Genomic DNA, 23,529 nt, shown 5'->3' with positions numbered 1-23,529 from the left:
TCCCATCACTTTTGCCTCAGGCACACATCCCACCCAGATTCAGTGAGATGGTATCACACAAAGGAAATGCAGGGGTCATATGGGCACCTTAGTCTGTCCATCACCGCCTCCTGAGGAATCTGATTAACAATGCTGCTCACTATTAATTAGCCTATACCACTGGTGATCATCACCCCACTTTAGCTCTGCTCCGTGCCAGGTGGTATAGCAGGCATTCCACATGCTTTATCTCATTAAGTTCTCATAATGATCTCAGATATAGATACCTTAACACTCCCATCTACAAATGAAGAAATTGAGGTTTAAGGAATTTGAGTATCTTGCCTGAGATTATGTAGCTAGAAAGCACCAAAAGTCAGGATTTGCTCTAGGTTTTGTGGGAATCCATAACTGGACTACACAGCTTCCTGGGTGGCTCAGTGGTAAAGAATCGCTTGCCAGGCAGGAGACCCACGTTCGATCCCTGGGCTGAGAATATCCCCTGGAGAAGGAAATGGCAACGCACTCCAGTATTCTTGCCTGGAGAGTCCCCATGGACAGAGGAGCCTGGCAGGCTACAGTCCATGGGATCTCAAAGAGTAGGACACGACTTAGCAACTAAACCACAACATCATAGCCACATTAATCCTGTATTGTTTTTTAAGATGCCCCGACTGCCCTGCGGATCTTAAGAAGAGTAGGGAATAGGGCACGTATTAATTTAGTTTAGATATATCTACCCTCCGAATCCAACAGGTGCTTAGAGATGTTCATACACATGTACCAACATTAAACAGCATCTTGGGGACAGCCCAGTAGAAAACTGCCAAAGATCGTATATAGTACTGGTTTGATGCTTTCAGCATGTTTTCTATGCATTTAGTATGCCAAAAATTATTTTTAGTAACTCCTTTTTTAAAAAGCACTACAGAAGGAGATAATAAACCAAGCTTCTGAGCCCCTTCGAAATTGGTCAGTAGTAACAGAGTCCACCTTCTATTTCTGAGCTCTCTATCTTGAGAAAGCAAGTGTTCTGAATTTTCTCCTGCCTGGTTTTAGGAAGAAAACATACATAGTTTTCATTAAATGTAACGGAGAGAGTGTTTTCTTTCATCTTTTTCTCCATAGAAGAGCCTCACGGAGGTCAGCGGGACGCCTTCTCCTTGCCAGGATCTCTGTCCCCCATCCCTTCCCTACTGGTCTGTACTCCTCGGTCCTCTGCTTGGCTGTTGTGTTCTGTCAGTGATGTTGCCACTGGTCCTGAGTGTCTGTTTAGCTGGCCTGGCTCCCCGCCCCACCCCTCAGGAGAACCTGGGCAAGGACTTTGAATGAGGATAGACATATCCCGAGTGGTATTACTTGCCATCAATCCAGTGTGATGTGAACCCCCTTCCCAGGATGGTAGAGAGGGTTAACAAATGAATGATAGCTTTGTGTTTTTCAAGAGTGGAGTTTATAATACCCTTAGGATTGATGACTGAGACTAATATGATGATTAAAGATCAGTGGCCTCTGCAGAGTAAGATAAAACCCAGTAAAGAACATTAAGAAAACCATAAAGCTTCTTAGCATCACTGCATTGCACAGGATTTTTCCAACAAGGGCTCAAGTTCTCAGGCCAGTCTATCTCAAGGCTGACTCACAGCTTTATCCCTGGGTTGTACCAATTGCAAAAATAAGCCTAAAGTGTTTTATTCTTGATGATTGTGATAATATTGGTTGCCTGTATTAAGCATTTTTGCATATAGACAGTTTCATGAATTCATGTGGCTAGAGGCAAGTATTTATATAGGTTTTAAATTTGCTTCATCATCATGATAGAAGAGCAGAAAACTAGAGAAAAAGCTCAGAGGATGTAGTAAGCAGCAGTTGAAATTCAGGAAAAGCAACATTCCATCCTCTCTAACTCCAGTTTTGTTTTGTTTTGTTTTTCTTTGCCTTTCAAACTGAAAGTCTGTAGTTGCAGGAAAAATCCAGGTTCTTTATGATACTGACCTCCAGAAATGCATGGCAGACAAGATGCTTCAAGCCTAGGCTTTCTTGCTCTGCAGTAAAAATAGTTGGAAACCCCCGAATGTCCCTGTCTGTAATAATAGAAGAATAAAAAGCCATGTGTTGTGTGAAACCATTTTTTGCTTTGGTCAGCTGAAGTTGTGTGAGATGTTTCTGCACAGTAAGTAGGAGAAAGGAATCCTTCATTTGCAAGTTTTGCTAGAAGAAGCCGCCATTGCGTTCTATTCAGAGAGTTGTTGCTGGCTTGGTGGGAGCTGGAGGGATTTAGAATTCCCTGCTTTATACCCCCTTGTCTCTACTTTTCTATTGTGGTGGTCCCCAGGGATTGAGGAGAAAGCTGTGTGGGTTTCCTAGCTCGCCTCTGGAATTGTAAGGCATAATGGTCAGGTTTCTTGGAGTCCACCAGAGGTGATTCAGGGTGGGAGACCAAGGGGGATGTCTCTGCTGCCACTTGAGATCATTTCAGTAAATGGTAAGGAGGAGATGTGCCCACAAGTCGAGGAGCTGAGAGGGGGTAGAGAGAAGAAGACTGGCTGCAACAGCCTCATCAAGATCTCCTTGATGGCATACTCAGGAATCAAGGGATTTTGCAGAGCATTCTGTTTGTTATCTGGGTTTCAGTCCCTGTGCATTTATTCCATTTTCATCTATAAAATGATTGTATCATCAGGATATGCAATGGTAACATAACCCCAAATTGTCAGTGGCTTAAAATAGCCAAGGTTTATTTTTTGGCTTCTTTTTGGGAGCTTGCTGGGGCTAGCAGGAAACTGCAGTTTGGCCCTTACCCAGCCTCCTGAGCTGATAGCCTCTACTGTCTGGAGCATTGTCAGCAGCCATGGCCAGGGGAAGGGAATATGGGAAAGCCTGCGGGAGTACCGAAAGGCTTCTAGGCAAAAAAAAAAAGGTATATATTTACTCATATCTCATTGGACAAAACAAGTCACGTGGCCTTATCCAGCTTCAGGTGGGAGAAGAAGTATAATTCTATCACATGCATGGATAGAGGTGAACCAGAGTCTAGGTGGATGTCCCTGCCGGCTGCCACAGGGGTACTGATGCTTCTGTGATGCACATCCAGCATGGTCCTGGTGGTGCCCCACATACATGAGAAAATACTGGGGGAAATGAACATATTTGAAAAAGGATTGTTTTCATGGACTATAAAAAAGTGGATACCTTTTTATCATTCTTTAGAAGTTTCTATAATGTACTTAAATTTGTAACTTGAAATCTAAGAATGTGTATAATCATTAAGTAGTAATAGGAGTCATTCTTTTTTCTCTATTTGGTTGTCATGGTTATATTACCTTCTTAAATGAGGCTTTACTGGGCTACCTCCCCATAGGTGACTCTTACATGGAGTTGCAGTATACAGTTTGACCTACCCTGTGTCCTTAAGAAACAGAAAAAAGAAATCAGAGGAACAGAAAAGCTGAAATCAACTCCTGGGTTTGAAAAATACTCTTGAAAACTCAGGGTAGTGAGAGGCATGGGTTAGTAACAATATGGAGTGTGATGTTTGAACTGGGCCTCACTTTAACAGGCCAGTCCTGCTTGTGTGGGAGGCTGCCAGGGCAGGAAGGCACTGATTGCTCACGGAATGCCTTTGTCTGTCCTGGGTGCCACCCACCTATCTTCCACTTCTGCACGAAAGTGCCCCATTCCTGGGCTTGGCCTTGTGTGGCTTAATGGGAGCTGTTTAACAAGGATGTTTTGTTGAGTTCTTTTGGCTCCTGCAGGTGATAGCTTGTTTTGCCCTGTGCCGTTGCCCTTGAGGGAGTTGCTCCACATTTCCCCACACCGCAGCTTAGAAATGCTCAAGGGTTTGTTTTTCACTAAGCTTGGAGAGCAGCGCTTCCACATATCTTGGACTGGGACGTAACAAGTGTGCACAAAATGAGTGAAGCATGGTTGACCAGATGCCTCAAGGGGATGTTGGTCTATAATGTCAACTATGAGCTCTGTCTTCTCAGTCATTCATTCATCTGGAGGCTAGGAGCTTTGATGATGATTTCCCAGATTCTCTTTTCACTGAGAAAAGAATCTGTAGGCTACCATCCTGCCATTGCTTCCTCCTCACACCTTTCCACTTATTTCCCTTTCTTATTCACCAGCAGAGAAATCTGCTCAGAAGCTGCAACCACACTCTAGTTCAACGCAGACGTCACGGTGACGCTCCTATGGCACCCAGCATGGTGTCTTAGACAGTTTAGAAAATCAAGACATATCTATTACTTTTGAGGAAGTATTAAATTATAGAGGCTTTCCACCACTTTGAAAAAACATGGAAAAATATAGGAGTATAACCCGGATATCTTTGCCTTCAGCTGAGAAATTTTTTCCTCAAAGATGTTCTTGTTTCTACTCCCAAAGGAACCTCTGAATTCCAAATAGACATTAGGAATCTTTTCTCTCCTTTAAGCTACGCATTCTGGTCTGACTGAATCATTGGGCTTCCTGCTGTGTCTTGTTTGTACTCATACCCTCGGGGCGGACTTTGCAGTTAGACACGGGGTGGAGGGGGGAGGAGATGGTACGACATCAGCTGCTCTTTTCATCTGGGCACCAGCCATCTGGTCTCCCCACAGACTGGGCAGCCCCATGGGAGCTCACCTCGCAGGTCGCTCCTGACGGTCAACAGGGATACAGTGGGCTTAGCGGTTATCAGTTGATCCTCTGCCTTTTTCGTGCACATTGCAGTTTTAAGTGGATTTTGCAGTTTCATGTCCATTTTGGTGGCAGTGGTGGTGGCCTGTTGACCTGTGGAGACTGAAAGAGGAGGAGTAAGTGGGGAATTTAACAGAGAGTTGAGAGCTCGTGGAGTTTGTGAGGGGAAGCATTTCACAGTAGTTTACCGCCCTAGAGAACTGATTGTGGAAAACCCCAGAGCAAGGACCCTCAAGATGGCAAAGTATGAGTCATGGCATCAATGAGTTCTAGGTCAGACCAGTCATTAGTGAAGTCGCTCAGTCATGTCCGACTCTTTGCGACCCCATGGACAGTAGCCTGCACCAGGCTCCTCCGTCCATGGGATTTTCTAGGCAAGAGTACTGGAGTGGGTTGCCATTTCCTCCTCCAGGGAATCTTCCCGACCCAGGGATTGAACCCAGGTCTCCCACATTATAGACAGACACTTTACCATCTGGGCCACAAGGGTTAGAGATCAGACCAGTCATTATGTCATAATTATTGTAAGATGGGGAACTGGTGACCTTCATGAGAGCATCAGATACATACACATATATGCATACTACACACATGCCAATGCAGGCATGTACATGCATGCACACACACTCACATACACAATTTGAAGATGGGAATAAAGACCAGTCACAATCTCATAGATATTCTTCAGGAATGGAGAGACACGGTGTTCAGCTTTTAGTATGTTCCAGAGAAAGGAGAACCTTCTTCATTCACTGACAATTACTGTCGGTGAGACACTGTCATGTTTTGGGACCTCCGTTGTCCCTCTTAAAGTGTGATGGATCATGGACGACAGATGGAAAGAGTATTCTTACGACTCTCAGGGCTCGGTTGTGTTTAGAAAAACATCCATAGGGATGGTATTTTAGCTCGTCCTTCCTCCTGGCCTCTGGGTCCACTTACTTCCTGTGTGTTGGACCTTGAGCAGACATTATCGGACGTTTCGGGTTGTGATTAAGAACAGGAGTTCACATCGCCATTTCTCTGAAAGTCACCTTCTCCCTAACGTGCAGGTCCCTCAACCTTGTTGCCTCCAGTCTTATTTCTGGAGCACTGAGTAGCACCCAGGCAGTTACTGCATAGTGTGGTCACAGTGATCAAGCTGTGGTTCCTAGGTGTGGCCCCTGCCATGGTTTCTGCCAACATGTTTATCGTACTTTCCTGAGTGTTTCTGTTTCAATATTGACTTGGGCTTTTGTAGCATTCTGTCTGTTTCTAAAGGCTTTGTGTCCCTGCCCAGTAGCTTCTGGGTTACACCCTTTGGGAGTCTGGCAGATTTATGGAAAGCAGAGGACATTGGAGGTAGTAGGTAAGAAGTATTACCCTTGCCCTCCTGCCACCAGCCCTGAAAGTGCAAAACTGGCAAGTACATGTGGCTCTTGGCATTACGAAAACCTTGCCAAAAATCAAATTAAAATTCCTCTGCTGGGCAGGAAATTAATCAGGGCTGAACGCAGTAGACAGGGACTCCTTGTTCAGAAGTGGGACTCCTTGTTCTGCCACTGACTAGTGTTTTATTATCATGTAAATGAGATTAAATGCACAGTGACTGGTGGGGGGTTGAGGAGGAAGGAGAGAAGTGAAAGAGATGAACAGGTTCCTTAGGATTTAAACTTGAGATGCAAAAACATTTTTATAGCATCTGCTGCTTCTTAATCCATCAACTGCTGAGCAAGGGAAGCTCCTCAGCTTCCTGAAACACAGTGATTTATTCATCCCATCGCCCTCCTAGGTCACCCACAGTGAGCCAGGCTGTGTGCCAGGTATGAGGGCTAAGTCATGAAAACACCCAGCCGCTGCCTTCCCGGAGTTTATAGTCTGGTAAGAAAGGATACTGTCTGCAAATAGCCAGCCAGATAAGAAATGACGTCATAGAATCTAGGATTATTTGGTTGAAAAGTGGCTGAAGCGTATCCTACCAAACTATAAAAGGAATGAATTGGTAAAAGAAAAAATGGACAGCAGTACAGAACATGGGAAGAAATCTCTGGACTAGAGGTAGCAGGAACTGACATACAGTCTCGCCAGGACCCTCAGTCAAGTGAATTGACTACATGCAACCTTCAATCCATTCACTCAGGATTCAGATTCCGAAAAGAAGGTTCAGTTCAGTCACTCCATTGTATCTCACTCTTTGAGACCCCATGGACTGCAGCACACCAGGCCTCCCTGTCCATCACCAACACCCAGAGCTGGCTCAAACTCATGTCCATTGAGTTGGTGATGCCATCCAACAATCTCATCCTCTGTCATCCCTTTCTCCTCCTACCTTCAATCTTTCCCAGCATCAGGGTCTTTTCCAATGAGTCACTTCTTCCCATCAGGTGGCCAAAGTATTGGACTTTCAGCTTCAGCATCAGTCCTTCCAATGAATATAAAGGACTGACTTCCTTTAGGATGGACTGGTTTGATCTCCTTGCAGTCCAAGGGACTCTCAAGAGTCTTCTCTAACACCACAGTTCAAAAGCATCAATTCTTTGGCAGTCAGCTTTCTTTATAGTCCAACTCTCACATCCATACATGACTACTAGAAAAACCATAGCTTTGACTAGATGGACCTTTGTTGGCAAAGTAATGTCTCTGCTTTTTAATATGCTCTCTAGGTTGGTCATAACTTTTCTTCCAAAGAGCAAGCATCTTAATTTCATGGCTGCAGTACCATCTGCAGTAATTTTGGAGCCCACAAAAATAAAATCTGTCACTGTTTCCATTGTTTCCCCATCTATTTGCCATGAAGTGATGGGACCAGATGCCATGATGATCAGTTTTTGAATATTGAGTTTTAAGCCAGCTTTTTCACTCTCCTCTTTCACTTTCATCAAGAGGCTCTTTAGTTCCTCTTCACTTTCTGCCCTAAGGGTGGTGTTTTCTGCTTCTCTGAGGTTATTGATATTTCTGCCGGCAATCTTGATTCCAGCTTGTGCCTCATCCAGCCCCGCATTTCTCATGATGTACTCTGCATATAAGTTAAATAAGCAGGGTGACAATATACAGCCTTGATGCACTCCTTTCCCAGTTTGGAACCAGTCTGTTGTTCGATCCCCAGTTCTAACTGTTGCTTCTTGACCTGCATACAGATTTCTCAGGAGGCAGGTAAGATGGTCTGGGAATTCCACCTCTTGAAGAATTTTCCACAGTTTCTTGTGATCTACACAGTCAAAGGCTTTGGTGTAGTCAATAAAGCAGAAGTAGATTTTTTTTCTGGAATTCTCTTGCTTTTTCTATGATCAAACGGACATTGGCAATTTGATCTCTGGTTCTTCTGCCTTTTCTAAATCCAGCTTGAACATCTGGAAGTTCATGATTCATGTATTGTTGAAGCCTGGCTTAGAGAATTTTGAGCATTACTTTGCTAGCATGAGATGAGTGCAATTGTGCGGTAGTTTGAACATTCTTTGGCATTGCCCTTCTTTGGGATTGGAATGAAAAATGACCTTTTCCAGTGCTGTGGCCACTGCTGAGTTTTCCAAATTTGCTGGCATACCGAGTGCAGCTTCTGCCTGCTTTGCGGCTGGGGAGAAGCAGAAGACATGAATAGTGCAGCAGAGATCATGGACAATGGCAGAGGGACCTTTACCCAAAGAGCAAATGAGAGCTGTGTGCTATGCTCAGTCACTCAGTTGTGTCCGACTCCCTGTGATCCCATGGACTGTAGCCCGCCAGGGTCCTCTGTCCTTGGGATTTTCCAAGCAAGAATGCCAGAATGGGTTGCCATTTCCTCTTCCAGGGGATCTTCCCAACACAGGAATTAAACCTACATCTCATCTCCTGCATTGGCAAATGGGTTCTTTACCACTAGAGCCACCTGGAAATGTAGAGCTAAAAAGGTAGAGACTTGAGTGGCCATCAGGGACTTTGTGAAGTTCAGCTGTTGATGTGTCTTCTGGGCCAACGAGCAGGTATGTGTTTATTTGGGGCATACTCTGTGTCGAGGTTGTGATGATCCGAGGCTGTAAGACTTAGCCTCTCTTTCTGTTAGGTATGTCAATTCATTGGCACTTCTGTCTTGTTCTCTTGATCCCAGTGTGAGCAGTCCCACCTCATGAGAGAGCATGAGGACGTCCAGGAGCGAACAACACTTCGGTACGAGGAACGCATCACAGAACTGCACAGCATCATCGCTGAGCTCAATAAGAAGATAGACCGTTTGCAAGGCACCACCATCAGGTAGTTGGCTCCAAGTCATGGCTGTCTCTCTGCCCCTCTGGGCGGTAACCTGGGTTTTACGCTTGAAGTCACCCCTATGAATTATGGGCTTCCCTTGTGGTTCAGCTGGTATGAGGGAGACCTGAGTTCGATTCCTGGGTTGGGAAGATTCCCCTGGAGAAGGGAAAGGCTATCCACTCCAGTATTCTGGCCTAAAGAATTCCATGGACTGTGTAGTCCATGGGGTCACAAAGAGTCAGACACAACTGAGCAGCTTTCACACTTTCTATGAGTTACAACAGTAACTCATTTATTTATAACTAATATTCTTACAGTTGATAAGTATTTTGTCTCTACTATGTCAGCTGTGTGCTTTCCCCTCCATTATTCCGTTTTGACTTTGACCCTCATGGTGACCCTGAAAGGTAGACAGGGTGGAAGTTGTGATGTTCAGTTGACTAGTAAGAAGGTGAGTGAGATGCTTTATTAACAGGTTCTGAATGCAACCCCCTCTATCTCCCTTGGGAATTTGGAGAGATTTATGAATGTTGGTTTAACTATTACATATGCTTCTTTGTTGTTGCTCAGTCACTAAGTCGTATCCAACTCTTTGTGACCCCATGGACTGCAGCACGCCAGACTTCCCTGTCCTTCACTATCCCCTGGAGTTTGTTCTAACTCCATGATTCAGTGATACCTTTGAACCATCTCGTCCTGTCGTCCCCTTCTCTTCCTGCCCTCAGTCTTCCCCATTAGCAGAGTCTTTTTCAGTAAGTTGACTCTTCACATCAGGTGGCCGAAGTATTGGAACTTCAGCTTAAGCATCAGCTTCAGTTGATGCTTAATTAATATTCAGGATTAATTTCCTTTAGGATTGACTGGTTTGATCTCCTGCTGTCCAAGGGACTCTCAAGAGTCTTCTCCAGCACCATAGCTTGAAAGTATCAATTCTTCAGTGCTCAGCCTTCTTTATGGTCCAACTCGCACATCTGTACATGACTACTAGGAAAACCATCACTTTGACAATATGGACCTTTGTCAGCAAAGTGATATCTCTGCTTTTTGATACACTGTCTAGGTTTGTCCTAGGAGCAAATCTTTTTCCAAGGAGCAAATCTTTTAATTCATGGCTGCAGTCATCATCCGCAGTGCAGTGATTCTGAGGCCCAAGAAAATAGCATATGCTTCTAGATAATCTAAAATTTGTTTGAGGTCAGTTGACTTGCCAATGTTGGCATAGTGTCATACAAACTCCTAAGGGATGGGGCAAGATTCGATCCATCACTAGATTGGTGAAAACCCTGGGGCTTAAAAATGTTAAGCAACTACGCTTAAGTTACCCTTAGCAAAGGGGATAGGTGGAGTTAGAACCCACAGCATCTCTGCCTTTATTCAGTTTTCTTTCCATAAAAGTAATTGTTGGGGTTTCTGCCTTCCTTGCTCATCAATCAGTTGGCCCCAAAGTCTCCTGCACAAAGCTGTGTCTGCCCGTTTTTGAGAAGAGGGTTTGCTTAAAGTGACTTACTGAGCCAAGGATAAGAATTTTTATCTTCCTGCCCATGCTCAGAGAGTAGCCCTGAGGGAAACAAATGGTTGGCATCTGCTTTTATGGAGAAGAGTGCTTTGTTCTCTGACTGTTTTTACAGGCCACAATTAAGACCGTTTTAAAGGCAGCTTCTTTAAACTATCCCTCTAGAAGTCCTGGGTCAGAAGACATTTTGGATGTGTTTTGTTCCAACTCTGAGAGTCACAGTAATGATGGAGCTACTTGATGAGGGTACTTGGGGGCCTCTGTTTCTGGGCAAAGTTGTGGAAAAATTTGCTGTTAATTGGAGCCACACAGTACATCTCATATTCCAGTGTAGAACCTCAAGGCCTTTAAATTGTATCCTGGTCTTCAGTGATTGTAGGTTAGAAGACCAGAGAAGAATTTCAGCCCAAAGAAATTATTATAGCAGACTTAAAGGAGACTGACAGAGTACATTGGCAAATTCGTAATTTCCATTAAAAACATATTGCTCTTTTAAAGTCTTGAGAAGGTGAAGGCAAATGGGCTTAGTGAGTTGTGAAAAAACATGCATCACATGTCACCTGGAAAACTCAATTTCATGATGTTTAGATTAAATTTAATGGCCAAACTGTTTTGTATTAAAATACCCTCTTATTTAAAGGAAGATTGCATCTGTACAGATGTAACATTAAATTCTGCCAGTTTTCATTATGTAAATGAGCTAGCTCCTCCTTGAGGAGGGGACCCCCTGCATGGCTGGAAGATGAGCAGACATGTGGGTCAGTAAGACAAGTCCTCTGAGCTGTAGTGGCTAAGGCACCTCCCTAGCTGCCGCCACTCAGGTCCAAAGATACTATAGTTGGCCCAGTACAGAGGTGCCAAATGCCTTGGACTTTTTGGTGTATCCCAGGTGTAGAGAATTGTCATGCTAATCTGGTACAATCTTAGTACCTTTGAGACTTTCTTGTCGCTTTAGTCTGGGCCTGAGTTAGAAATTTATTGGAAGAGCTGAAAAAATCATTAATTAGGGAATGGTTTATGATGTATCCACATGGAACCCATACTGAATTGTATAAGAGAAAAGATGTGACAGTTTCATAGTTTAAAATATTTATCTCCAGTCACAATCAGAGAACTAGAGACCTACTGTGACTGCCCTGGGAGACTTTCCCACCTCTTATAGCCACAGGATTAATGTAGTCAATAATCAAACACTGCAGGTCGCTGAATTCCAACGTAAGTTGAATTCAGAGCCACATCAGATCTCTTAGGTTAAAGATTACGCACTGACAGGAAAAGATGAAATGGTGAGAATTTGAATGGAGACATTGGGTAGATTCAAATAAATCAAGATACCTAGAGCCTGCAAACTGCACTGAGCTTCCCCTCCTGCAGAAGCAGTCTCCCTCCCTGTCTGATCAAGTTCGTCCTTCTTTGCTTGGAGGCTCTGTAGCAGGCTGAACCCAGGTAGAGGGTACCAGATATAGTCATACCTCACTGCAACTCCATTCTTCTTTATCTTTAGGCCCAAAAGTAGCTAAATTCAATCATGCCCCAGGGGGATAAGCAGAAAATCCAACCTTGGAAGATACAAGTAAGATTGTATTCATTTATAGTCACAGAAACTTGAGAAGAATGTGTGTAGGATTAGGACCTACGTGTCCTAGACCAGGGAAATAAGAATATAGTGTTGGGTTGACGATTATTTATTGGTATCACTGTTCCTATTAGAGATTCTGGATTTAGTATGTTAGCTTCAGCAGTTTTATTAAATAAAACTAGATTCATTGGAGGATTACATTAAATAATGTTGAAATGCCAGAACTTCCCTAGTGTAACAGTCCAGAGGCCATGGGGATCAGGAATAACATCATTAAAATGGGGTTTTTGATGCCACTTCACTACTGGAGGCAGTGCGGGCATGGCTACTATTCCTGTCAACGGGGCTACAGTAGTAATCAAATTATTCGACCCATAGAGATTTTTGATAATGTAGAATTAATCATGGAGTCTTTAGTTTTGATATAAATGGACTCATTGGAAAAGACTCTGATGCTGGGAGGGATTGGGAGCAGGAGGAGAAGGGGACGACAGAGGAGGAGATGGCTGGATGGCATCACTGACTCGATGGACGTGAGTCTGAGTGAACTCTGGGAGTTGGTGATGGACAAGGAAGCCTGGCGTGCTGCAATTCATGGGGTCACAAAGAGTCGGACATGACTGAGTGACTGAACTGAACTGAACTGATACTAAAGTTTTACTTGATCTTTGTAATTGAAAAATCTCTGGTCTGGTGAACAAGGACTTGACCTCCCACTGTAATATATGACCTCTTATCCAGTTCCCTTACCAGACCTCCTTCACAGATCCAGAACTCTTTAATGAAGATGTTTATAATCTTGTCAAAAGTGGGTACAGTCCATCTTCTTTCTACCCATTTTACAGGGGAGACTGTACAGTAGGAAAAAGAGATACCCACATTCTGGGCTAATTATTCGCTCTGAGCAGATGTTAGCCCCTGGGATCCAAAAATACCTGTAGTCTTCCAGTCTAGATGAAGATTGATGAAGATACATTAGTCAGCTGAGGCTGCTGTAACAAAATACTGTAGACCGGTGGCTTAGACAATAGGAATTTATTTGCCACAGTTTTGGAATCTGGAAAGTCCAAAGTCAAAGTGCCAACCAATTCATTTCTTCAGTGAGTGCTGTCTTCCTGTCCTCCTAAAGGCTTCCTTCTCACCATGTCCTCACATGGCGGGGAGAGAGGGAAAAGGCAAGCTCTGTTATTTCATAAGGGTACATATCCCATCGTGAGGGATCCCATCAGATCTAATTATATCTCAAAGGTCCCATCCAGATACCATCACTTTGAAGGTTAGGACTGCAACATAGAATGGGGTGGTAGTAACAATATGAACAATAACACATAATTCAGTCCATACTAGATCAGGTGACAAGTGGCATCATCAATAAATCTCATAGTGGACCTAGGCTACCATTGTACCCCATCCAGGTGGTAACATTTTTAAAATCCCTGTACATGTGGTAAATGCTCCCAACTAGCAACAGTACGTGGTCCTGCTTTTCTGGCTTCAGGAACCAAGAAGTGGAAATACAAGTGGCTCCTCTCATTCTTACACCTAAAAGCCCACTTAAAAAATTATTGCTTTCCCTCTTGGCGACTTTGAGCTCTGCTAGTTTTAGAAGTTTCATTCCCAAGGGAACTATGACTGGCAAACAGCAGTGATTCCATTGCTGCCACTTAGCCCTTGGGAATCTCATGTCACTGAACCAACAGGCAGTGAAGGGCGTTACTGTACTAGCGGGATCCCAACTCTCCAGGGGAAACTGGATTGTAGCTGTACCATGAGGCAGGGAGGACTGTGTCTGGAACTCGTGGGATTCCCTAGCATACCTCCTGAATGTTGCCCAGTGATACAAGTTAGTAAATTGGAGGATTACAGTACAGGTCAGTCCACCTAGGGCCAGACCCCTAAGTGGGTCTGCATAATTTCTTGCTTGTTTATGCATATATGCAATTTCCTTTTTACTTTCTTGTTTTCTCCCATTATATAAGGTGAGTTGCTATTGGTAAAACGTAGCATGTAATAGTTGAGCTACATGAGTTAGGTGAATTTGCCGTTAAACTAGAAGAGGAAAGCTCACCCAGCCATGCATATAAATGGGACTTTGGGTCTCCCATTTTGATAAGAAGGTGAGTACATTTATTAATACGATTGAATAAGAGATAGTTACAGCAGCTTGATGGTATTGTTATAGCCATTTGGAAATGTATATGTGTGAGAGGATGCATTTGGTTGTCAAGGAGCCAAAGACAGTAGGTTACAGTACATGTTGCTGGTACCTGGTTCCGTTCCCACACCTCCTCTGTAGTCCCCCCATATCAAAGACTGACCCTGGGGACTACCTCCCAAACTCCCTTAACTCTGGGATAGTTTTGGATCTGCCAGGTCTGGAAGGCAGTGAGAAGGTGGGGCCGTCATTGTGGCTTTGGTGAGCATGAAGACCCTGCGCTGACTGGCCTGAGCCTGAGCTGTGGGCAGGAGTGGGGCAGCAGCAGTCTCTCCATCACAGCTCTGATGCCAAGGTTGACAGCGCCAGCTGCCCCCCACCCTCCCTTCTTTTCTCTGGTCCTTCCAACTGCCTAAATTAAATCCTGCTTGAAACATCCAAAAGCATTTGTTTTCCTAACTGAACCCTGCCTAATGCATCCTAAATCTTATCTGCTTGGAATAAACAGTTTGTATTTATGGCCTTCTAAAAATCTTTACTCATGAATATCTTAAATAAATTGGATCATATAGCACACACTGTTTTGTAATAGGTGCTTTTTCACTTAACTCTATGTTCTGAGTGGCTTTGTTTTAATGCTCATCTGAGTTGGGGGGATTGTATAATGAGATGGATAAAATGGAAAAATATGTCAGTAGCTCACTTTGCATCTGGGGGAGGGGGCAAAAAAAAAGATGTCTAAGCAGATTGTTTCCCAAGGAGATTATTTTCTTTTCCCAAAAGCTGCTCTCATAACATCAACCTTTCACTGCCAACTCTGAGTAGTCCATGATTTCTGCTTCATTTCCCATTTACTTGTTAGCCCACAGCTGTCTGGCTTCTGACCCCAGTGGTCTGCCAAAATTCCTTTTGCTATGAACTGAATTGTGCCACGCCCCACCTCCAGTTCGTGTGATGAAACCCTCTATGTGACAGTGTTTGGAGATGAAATGTAGTTGAGTCAAGATCACGAAGTTGGGGTCACGTGACAGGATTAGTGACCCCCAGAGAGCTCACTTGCTCTCCTGCTCTTTCCCTGCCATGTGAGGGTGCAGGGACAAGGCAGCCATCTGCAGAGACAGCCCTCACCGGGAACCAGCCATGCTGGCACCTTGATTTTGGTCTACCAGCCGAAGTCCGCTGCTGCTGCTGCTGCTGCTGCTAAGTCACGTCAGTCGTGTCCGACTCTGTGCGACCCCATAGATAGCAACCCACCAGGCTCCGCCATCCCTGGGATTCTCCAGGCAAGAACACTGGAGTGGGTTGCCATTTGCTTCTCCAACCCAACTGAAATTTAAAACTATGAAAAAGTAGATTTCTGTCGTTTAAGCTGGTCTATGGTACTTTGTTACAGCAGCATAAGCTAAGAGACTTTTTTGGAAATCACCAGTGATTTCTTAACTGAAAAATTTGGTGACTTTTTTCTTGTTACTGGCCCTTTTCCTAAATTTAACCCTAAATCCTGCTTCCCTTCTCGAACCTCCCTGGCCTTGCAGGTCCTAGATCTTCTCCTCTTTCCCTAAGAGTCATCCTCAGCTTTGGCCCTTACCCTGGGCTCTCCCCCATCCTTTTCACCAGGATGGCTGCACCCCTAAAGCACTGACCCCTCCTCGTTATATCACTTGCACATTGGCATTTAACCCTTGTGCTTCTTCGTCTGCAGAGTGCCCCTCCTCTGGTGACTGAGCGAGTATCCAGAGCCTCTGTGTGCTCACATAATCCAGTCTCTCAAATCTCGTGCCTGTACTGTGTGCCTGGCCCTTCCCCTGGTCTTTAGGCCCACACTTTGGCCTGTGTGGTACAGCTGTCTGTCCCTCTTCACGTTGCTGCATCTCAAACACAGTGTAACCAAAACCTCTTTGTCTCCCAGCAAAACTTGTTCTGATTAGCTTGTGGCCTAAAGAATAAAATATGAAATAAAAATAAAACCTAGAAAGATAAGGTGGGTTTTTCTCTCTCCATATTTTCTTATATGGTATACATTCCACCCTTGTTCACTATTTGAAGTTTTTGAATACGGATCCTTTATCAGATCTTGTTAAAACTGGTACTCATGGGTGACCAGGATGAATTATTATACACATAGGAGAGCATTTAAGAGTCCCATTTGTTCAGTTAGTCGTAAGTTTCCTACATGAGTCTGAACTTCCTCTGTGCTGAATGGGAAAATAAGAGGTATTTATTCATCACTTATTCACTGCTATAGATCCTTTAAGAGAACTGAAAAGAATACCTTGTATCTAAAACATCTTTGTTCTTTAAAGAAATGATGGCTGTTTTCAGGGCAATTCTGCCTTTAAATGCAGAGACCAAGTGTGTTCCAAAAGAAAAACCACAAAGTCAGGTAGGCTGAGTGGGCTGGCCACAGTTGACTGACACCTCCCAAGGCATGTCCATCTGGGTCTTGTTCACCAGTGACTCCAATCCAGTGACAAGGCATGAATGTGCACCCCAAAATAAGATAGGTATAGGGATTGCTTCTGAAGTAACATTTTTATCAAATGCTGCTGATTCCACAGGACTTTAGCTTGAGGTCTGGAAAGCATGGTAAGAGTTAAACTTTTATTGACTTTTTCCAATTAGATCATTTCACCCCTAGCTAATAATGAGGAAGAATCTTAAAAAAAATCTTTTCCTTAAGCCATCATATTATTGTTCTGTTTGTAGTAAATTTAGGAATTAGGCTGTATTGCTAACTGGTTGGATAATCTTAGGTAAGTCACTTAGCCTCTAGGAGTGTCCGTGGTCTTATTTGTAAAACAAAGATATTGATCCTGGCTTAAGTGATCACAAGGATCCCTGCCAGTCTGCCACAATGTGACTTTTCTGCCTCTGCTAGTTAAGCAGGTGTGTACACAGCCTAATTGGAGAAGGCAATGGCACCCCACTCCAGTACTCTTGCCTGGAAAATCCCATGGATCGAGGAGCCTGGTAGGCTGCAGTCCATGGGGTTGCTAAGAGTCGGACACGACTGAGCGACTTCACTTTCACTTTTCACTTTCATGCATTGGAGAAGGAAATGGCAACCCATTCCAGTATTCTTGCCTGGAGAATCCCAGGGACAGAGGAGCCTAGTGGTCTGCCGTCTATGGGGTCGCACAGAGTCTGATGCAACTTAGCAGCAGCATACAGCCTAATGCCTGCCTCAGGAGTGTTTTGTTGTTGCTGCTGCTACTGTTATTGAGCTAGTAGCAAGCTTTAATCACTGCAACTCTAAACTGAGTGACTTGGAATCACCTCACAAATGCTTCTAAGTGAATGAAATAATGTACCATTAGAATCCTGAGATGACCCTCTGTGTGCCAAAAAAAAAACACCTGGTAACTTTCTAATTGCATAATTATGAAAAAGCAGAGACATCACTTTGCCGTCCAAGCTATGGTTTTCCAATAGTCGTGTGTGGATGTGAGAGTTGGACCATAAAGAAACCTGAGAGCCAAAGAATTGATGCTTTCAATTTGTGGTGTTGGAGAAAACTTTTGAGAGGCACTTGGACAACAAGGAGATCAAACCAGTCAATCCTAGAGGAAATCAGCCCTGAATATATATCAGAAGAACTGATGCTGAAGCTACAATACTTTGGCCACCTGATGCAAAGAGCCAACTCATTGGAAAAGACCCTTATGCTGAGGAGAATTGAGGGTAGGAGGAGAAGGGGGCAACAGAGGATGAGATGGTTGGACGGCATCACCGACTCAATGGACATGAGTTTGAGTAAACTCCGGGAGATAGTGGAGAACAGGGAAGCCTGGCGTGCTGCAATCCATGGGGTTGCAAAGAGTCAGACACCACCGAGTGACTGAACAATAACAGTTAAGAAACTACCACAATAGCATACAATTAGCAACATTTATCAGTTTATCAAAGCTTCTGTTTTTTTAACTTAATTTGACTACTTCTTGGACCTTTTCATATTTTCTTCCTTTGTATCTTCAGTATTAGCAGTTAGTGTTCTGCAGATCAGGCATCTCTTTCCCCAAAGAAATAAGATAAATCACTTACCAAGAGGTAGTGTATACACCATGAAAGGAAGCAAACAGTGAAGTCACTTTGAGATGCTGATGCTGTGTGTCATTCACACCTTGACCAGTTAGGTGAGCCTGCTGCTCAGAGGAACCTTGAAAAAACTCCTCAAATTCTTGCCTTTGTAAAACTGCCATGGACCTGCAGGGTTTTTGTTGGTTTTTTTTTTTTTTTTTAACTTTTTGTTCCCATTGCTCTGGATGGACCAATGCTTCTGACTAAAACAATAGAGAGAGCCCCCAGCATCCTTCTCCTCCATATGCTGAAGTCCCAAATTGTCCGGCAGCTTACAGAGTGCTTGGAGTGCACTGGTTTTTGTCATTTCCCAGTTCCTGCCGGTAAGGATGTTGAGAGGGCAAAGATAGACAACTCCATGGTTTTTTACCAAAGTCAGCAAGAGAAATAGGGCTATACAAACTTTCTCATATTTAGGTTCAGTTTAACCTTTCAATGCCTCATTTTGGGGGCACAAGACTGCACACAATCTTACAAGGTTGCTTTCTGCCTCTGTTTCCTCTGTTTGCTCACGTAGTGTTGTACTGTAGCCTTCCTTATGATACCCTAAGGGGGATCCTTCACCAGGGGTGATATGTGCTCACTTCAGCCCCTCCCTGTGGGGTCGAGAACACAGACCGTCTGTACTTCCCTGCTGCCTGTTTGATCTGTTTCCATAAAGGATCTCACAACACTTACTCCTTCCCCTGAATTCCTTGACTTCACACATTATTTTACATTTATTTCCACCATTTGACCCTGATTGTTTGCCTTCTTCTACAATAAGTTTTGCTTCTGGCCAATATTGCCCACTCAGCAAGTGGCCTGAGTGTTCCTCCAGCCTCATGGCTCCATCCTGCACTCTGATTTGGTTTCAGCTATCTGTCCCCTCTGTCCCAAGCTCCACACACCCAAGTTCATGTCCACGGGCTCCCCTGAGGCTCTGCATGTGCCCATGTACCCTCATGACCTATCTAAAATGGCTCACCTTCAGACTCTTCTGTAGTACTGCTCCATCCTGGAAGTCCTCCCTGGTGACTGCCCACCTGCAGCCCCAGAGCTGCAGTCCACCCAGAGCATCCTTCTTAGGGTAGAATTAGTTGTGAACATGTGCGCGTGTGCTATGTCGCTTTCACCACCAGACTCCTCTGTCCATGGGATTCTCCAGGCAAGAACACTGGAGTGGGTTGCTATGCCCTTCTCTGTGCTATCTCTCCCTGACCCAGGGATCAGACCTGCGTCTCTTACGTCTCTGCATTGGCAGGCGGGTTCCTTCCACTAGAGCCACATGGGAAGCCCAGTTGTGAACATAAAATTTGACTCCCAAAAGAGCAGCATCAACTTGGTTTTCACTTTCCTATCCTTGTCTTGATGCTCAAATACCTTGAAAGAGCATTCTTGGCTTGCATTTCATGACACTGAAAGGCTCTGCCGTAAGGTGACTTTTCTCGTGTGGTATCATTCTTCAGTCTGTGGTCTCACCTTAGTAAGGAATGTTCCCTTCCTTACTGAATGCTTCCTTCTCCCACCCCTTCCGTTTTCACTTCTTTATAAAACCCATCCTAATAAAGTAATTTTTTTTACAAAGCAGGAGATTTGGCAGGCACTAGATGTTTGGGACCTGCCAAGCCAAGACAGTTGAAGGTGGCTATAAAAGATTTTTCAAATACCATTTGCACCGGAGGTCCAGCAGCAGCTTTTTTGGCTGAAAAACAGTCTCAGCCAAGCTGAAACTGATTACATTGTCCATGCAACAAAGGTAATTTATTCATTATACCCAAAATCGCCCATTAACTAAAATCAGGATTTCAACTGCTGATTGAAAGGAAACTGGTGGATCAGAGCACAATTACCCTCTAGACCAAAAAGGTGGTGACGCTTAAGAGTACTTTCTAATTGTTTTTCTTTCCTAAGCCTAATTACTGTTGGCTGTGCAGATATCTAATAATTAACTTATTCATATAACATTAACCTATATTTTTTTCCCATAACCACTCCCATTCTAATTCACATTCTGCATGTCTGCTGGTTTTATATCTGTTTAAAGTCTTCCTAGATTTCTGTGTGGCTTTTATCAGAAATACTTTATAAAGCAAGGACTCAGCTGAATTCTTTCCCTGAGAGGATGGGTGTTCATTTCTTGAGAAAACCAAGAACTCTGGAGAGTTCTTCCCATTTCTCTAGTATAGATGTGTCTCCTGAGCTTCAGATGGCATTTGCCTCTTCCCCAAGTCTCACTGATCACCACTCACCATCTTGGTCCACCCAAAACTCTGGACTTTCTGCCCTTACCCTCCAGTTGTCAGCAACTTAATGTGAATGCCAGGGTAAGAGAATTTCTTCCTTTCTTCACAGACACCCTCCCCCTGGGGCTGAGCAGACACCTTCGGACTTTACTCATAATTAAACCCCCTGAAAATTTTCTTTTCTGGCTCACTTGCAAAATACATCAAAGAAGATCAATTTTTGCTCTCTACTTGTCTGTATCGTGTGTGTGTAGTGATGGCGGTGGCGTGGGAAGGAGGTCTGTGTGTACTTTGAAATACATACTGCAATTGTAACTTTTCTTAGCTTGCCCATGACCAATTCAGACCCCAAAGGTTACAAGGGATCCATGAGGGGCTGAGAAGGGAGTGGGTGTGTTTGTGCAGATGAAACACGGATGAATTTCAAAGTTATCTTCCTACTAGCAAAGGCAGATTGAAGGAAACAGACCACTGACTGCTGCTCACTCACTCACTGATCTTCCCCCTCACCCCATTCTCCTTTCCTGTCCCCTAACTCCACTTAGTTCTTTTAGAGAAACTAAGTGTGGTTTTTCTCAGACATGCTGACCCCTACACCTCTCAGAGCACTGGTTTCGATCTGCACAGACAGGATGCTGGTTTTCCAGTCTCTGTAACCTCAGCAGCCCTTCTATTCTCTTCCCAGAAGGAAGCGCAGCATGGGGCTCTGGTGGTGATGCTCTGAGTCACTCCTATTCACTAGGCCCTTGATGGTCCTGCTCACTGTAGCCTCAGTGCTAGGAACCTCAGTTCTTCTTTGCCTTGGAATTTGAGGGGGAGAAGAAGCCTACTTTCTCTAGGAAATGTTTGAAGGGGGGCAGTTTTCTGGTAGACTGATAAACGAGTCTTGTCGGGTGTGTGGGTATGGATATGGAAACTTTCAGTGTCAAACACGGCCCATCTAGTTATCCTGAAAGGAATCCTGGTCCATGGGGCCTCGAGAGGAGAGCTGTCTGTTTGTGTTCTGAGTGTCTTTATCTTGTTATTAAAGGACATTCTCTGGGGATGTGTCTTGTGTGTCTGTCAGTGGAGTCTGACTTCCCTTTTGTTCTCAGGGAGGAAGATGAGTACTCGGAATTGCGATCGGAGCTCAGCCAGAGTCAACATGAGGCCAACGAGGACTCTCACAGCGTGGATCAGGACCAGACCTCTGTGTCTGTCCCTGAAAACCAGTCCACCATGGTCACTGCAGACATGGGTAAGTCTGCCTGCTGTTGCTGCAACACCAGGGCTCGGTTTCTGGATTGTAATCAAAACTTTAGAAGCATGAGACAGCCTGGATCAAACTTTAGCGAGTCAAGCAGCTTGTTGAGTAGATGAAGGCAGGTGAAGGCTCATTCATTTCAGTTCTCTACATATGCCTTTGTTGGTCACAGTGGAACCAAAGAGCTGAATTCCCTTGATGTGCCTTTCTGCCTGTTGTGATTCAAACATGTCACCTTCTACGTGAAAAGTCAGGAAGTAGGGAACCAGGTAAAAAGGTGATTGCACTGTTCCAAGTTCACTATAACTGAGCTGTGATGGCAAGAATGGAAAGGATGGGCTGAGGAGCGACTCACTGAAGGGGAGGAGGCGATAGGTTCAGCAACTCTGGGGTAAGCAGGGATCCAAAACGACTCTTTAAAATGTTCATCCTGAGTGACTCAGAATGATTGTATTCCTTACTAAGGAAGTTTGGTTGAGAAATGATTTGGGAAATAAATACATTGTGTTTGAGGTTGTGAAGAAATGTCTGTGTGGAAATACAGACATTGGTAACAGTGCATTGGTATGGTGTGTTTTAAACTACAGGTTATGACCCTTCCAAGTAAGTCTTGAAATTACATGAAAAATCAAAATGTTTTTAAAATGAAATCAAATAGGAAAAAAAACCAGAATGATAGTATTGTTGTTTCATGACACGTATTTGTTGGATATGTATATGTCGTAAGTTGCCAAGGGAAATGTTCCAACCATGGGTTGCAACTGAAGTATTGTAAAACCTCTGGCCTATTTGAAGATGCTCAACTAGATCTCTGGAGAGATTGGGGTTGCGGATAAAGGCTTTGAAGTTACGAGGTAAAGAGCTCCCTATGGTTGAAAAGATGTGAAGTCCAAATGGGGAGAGGCACCATATCTTAGGAAATGTTCACATATAAGGGGGTGATGGGAAAGGAACAAGGAGAAGGAAGAGAAAGTATAGTACAGTTTACATTAGAACTTAAGTTTCCATTGGGGAGAGAGTGACTTTAATAAATATTAAACATTTATGCTTAATTATAAACCTATATAATAACCAGGGCTTCCCTATATAAACTTATAATATAACCAGGGCTTAACCTGGTTATAAGCCTGGTATATTATAGCCCTGGTAGCTTAGCTAACCCACCTGCAACGCAGGAGACCCTGGTTTAATTCCTAGGTCAGGAAGATCTTCAGGAGAAGGGATAGGCTACCCACTCCAGTATTCTTGGGCTTCTCTGGTGGCTCAGCTGCTATAGCATCCCCCTGCAATGTGGGAGACCTGGGTTCAGTCCCTCAGTTGGGAAGATCCCCTGGAGAAGGGAAAGGCTACCCACTCCAGTATTCTGGCCTGGAGAATTCCATGGACTACAGTCCATGGGGTTGCAGAGTCGGACACAACTGAGTGACTTTCACAACAACCTGCATAAACCTATATACATGCTATAACATCAAGTACCATGGCAGTGTGTCAAAAGAATTCAATTTAAGATTTCCAGGAAAGCTTCCTCTCAGAAGTGACATCTGAGCGGAGATGTGGAGGATAAGTAGGAATTGAGTGCATGAGAGAGGAAGTGGCATGCAGGGGAGAGGGGATGATGCATTCAAGGCAGTGAATAAGATCATCCTTTATGAAGGGCGCAGAGGCATGAGACAGAGGCTGGGAGAGGCAGGCCGGAGCCAGGCCGTGCAAGATCTCATAGACCACACTAGGGAGTCTGACCATTATTCAGAGACCCAGGAGAAACTGCTGAATGATTTTAACAGCTGTGGATGGGAGGGATGAGATGATCAGATGGCATTTTGAATCAATCACACTGTAGTGAAGAGAAAGAATCAGTGGATTAAGAGTGAA

At 44.1% G+C, this 23,529-nt stretch overlaps 1 protein-coding gene across 2 annotated transcripts in view; it reads left to right on the top strand.

The window, feature by feature from the left end:
• The window catches only part of MCC (MCC regulator of WNT signaling pathway), a 523,821-nt gene that overhangs the window by 407,168 nt on the left and 93,124 nt on the right, over positions 1-23,529 (top strand). For both annotated transcript variants that reach the window (XM_025296457.3, XM_025296459.2), the window contains 2 exons: positions 8,726-8,868; positions 21,509-21,651. In XM_025296457.3, the coding sequence (XP_025152242.2) occupies positions 8,726-8,868; positions 21,509-21,651 (286 nt within the window). The remainder of the gene's footprint in view (positions 1-8,725; positions 8,869-21,508; positions 21,652-23,529) is intronic.

This window comes from Bubalus bubalis, chromosome 11 (assembly GCF_019923935.1).
Source record: "Bubalus bubalis isolate 160015118507 breed Murrah chromosome 11, NDDB_SH_1, whole genome shotgun sequence".
In the NCBI taxonomy this organism is placed as follows: domain Eukaryota; kingdom Metazoa; phylum Chordata; class Mammalia; order Artiodactyla; family Bovidae; genus Bubalus; species Bubalus bubalis.
This window is presented reverse-complemented; position numbering and strand designations above follow the sequence as displayed.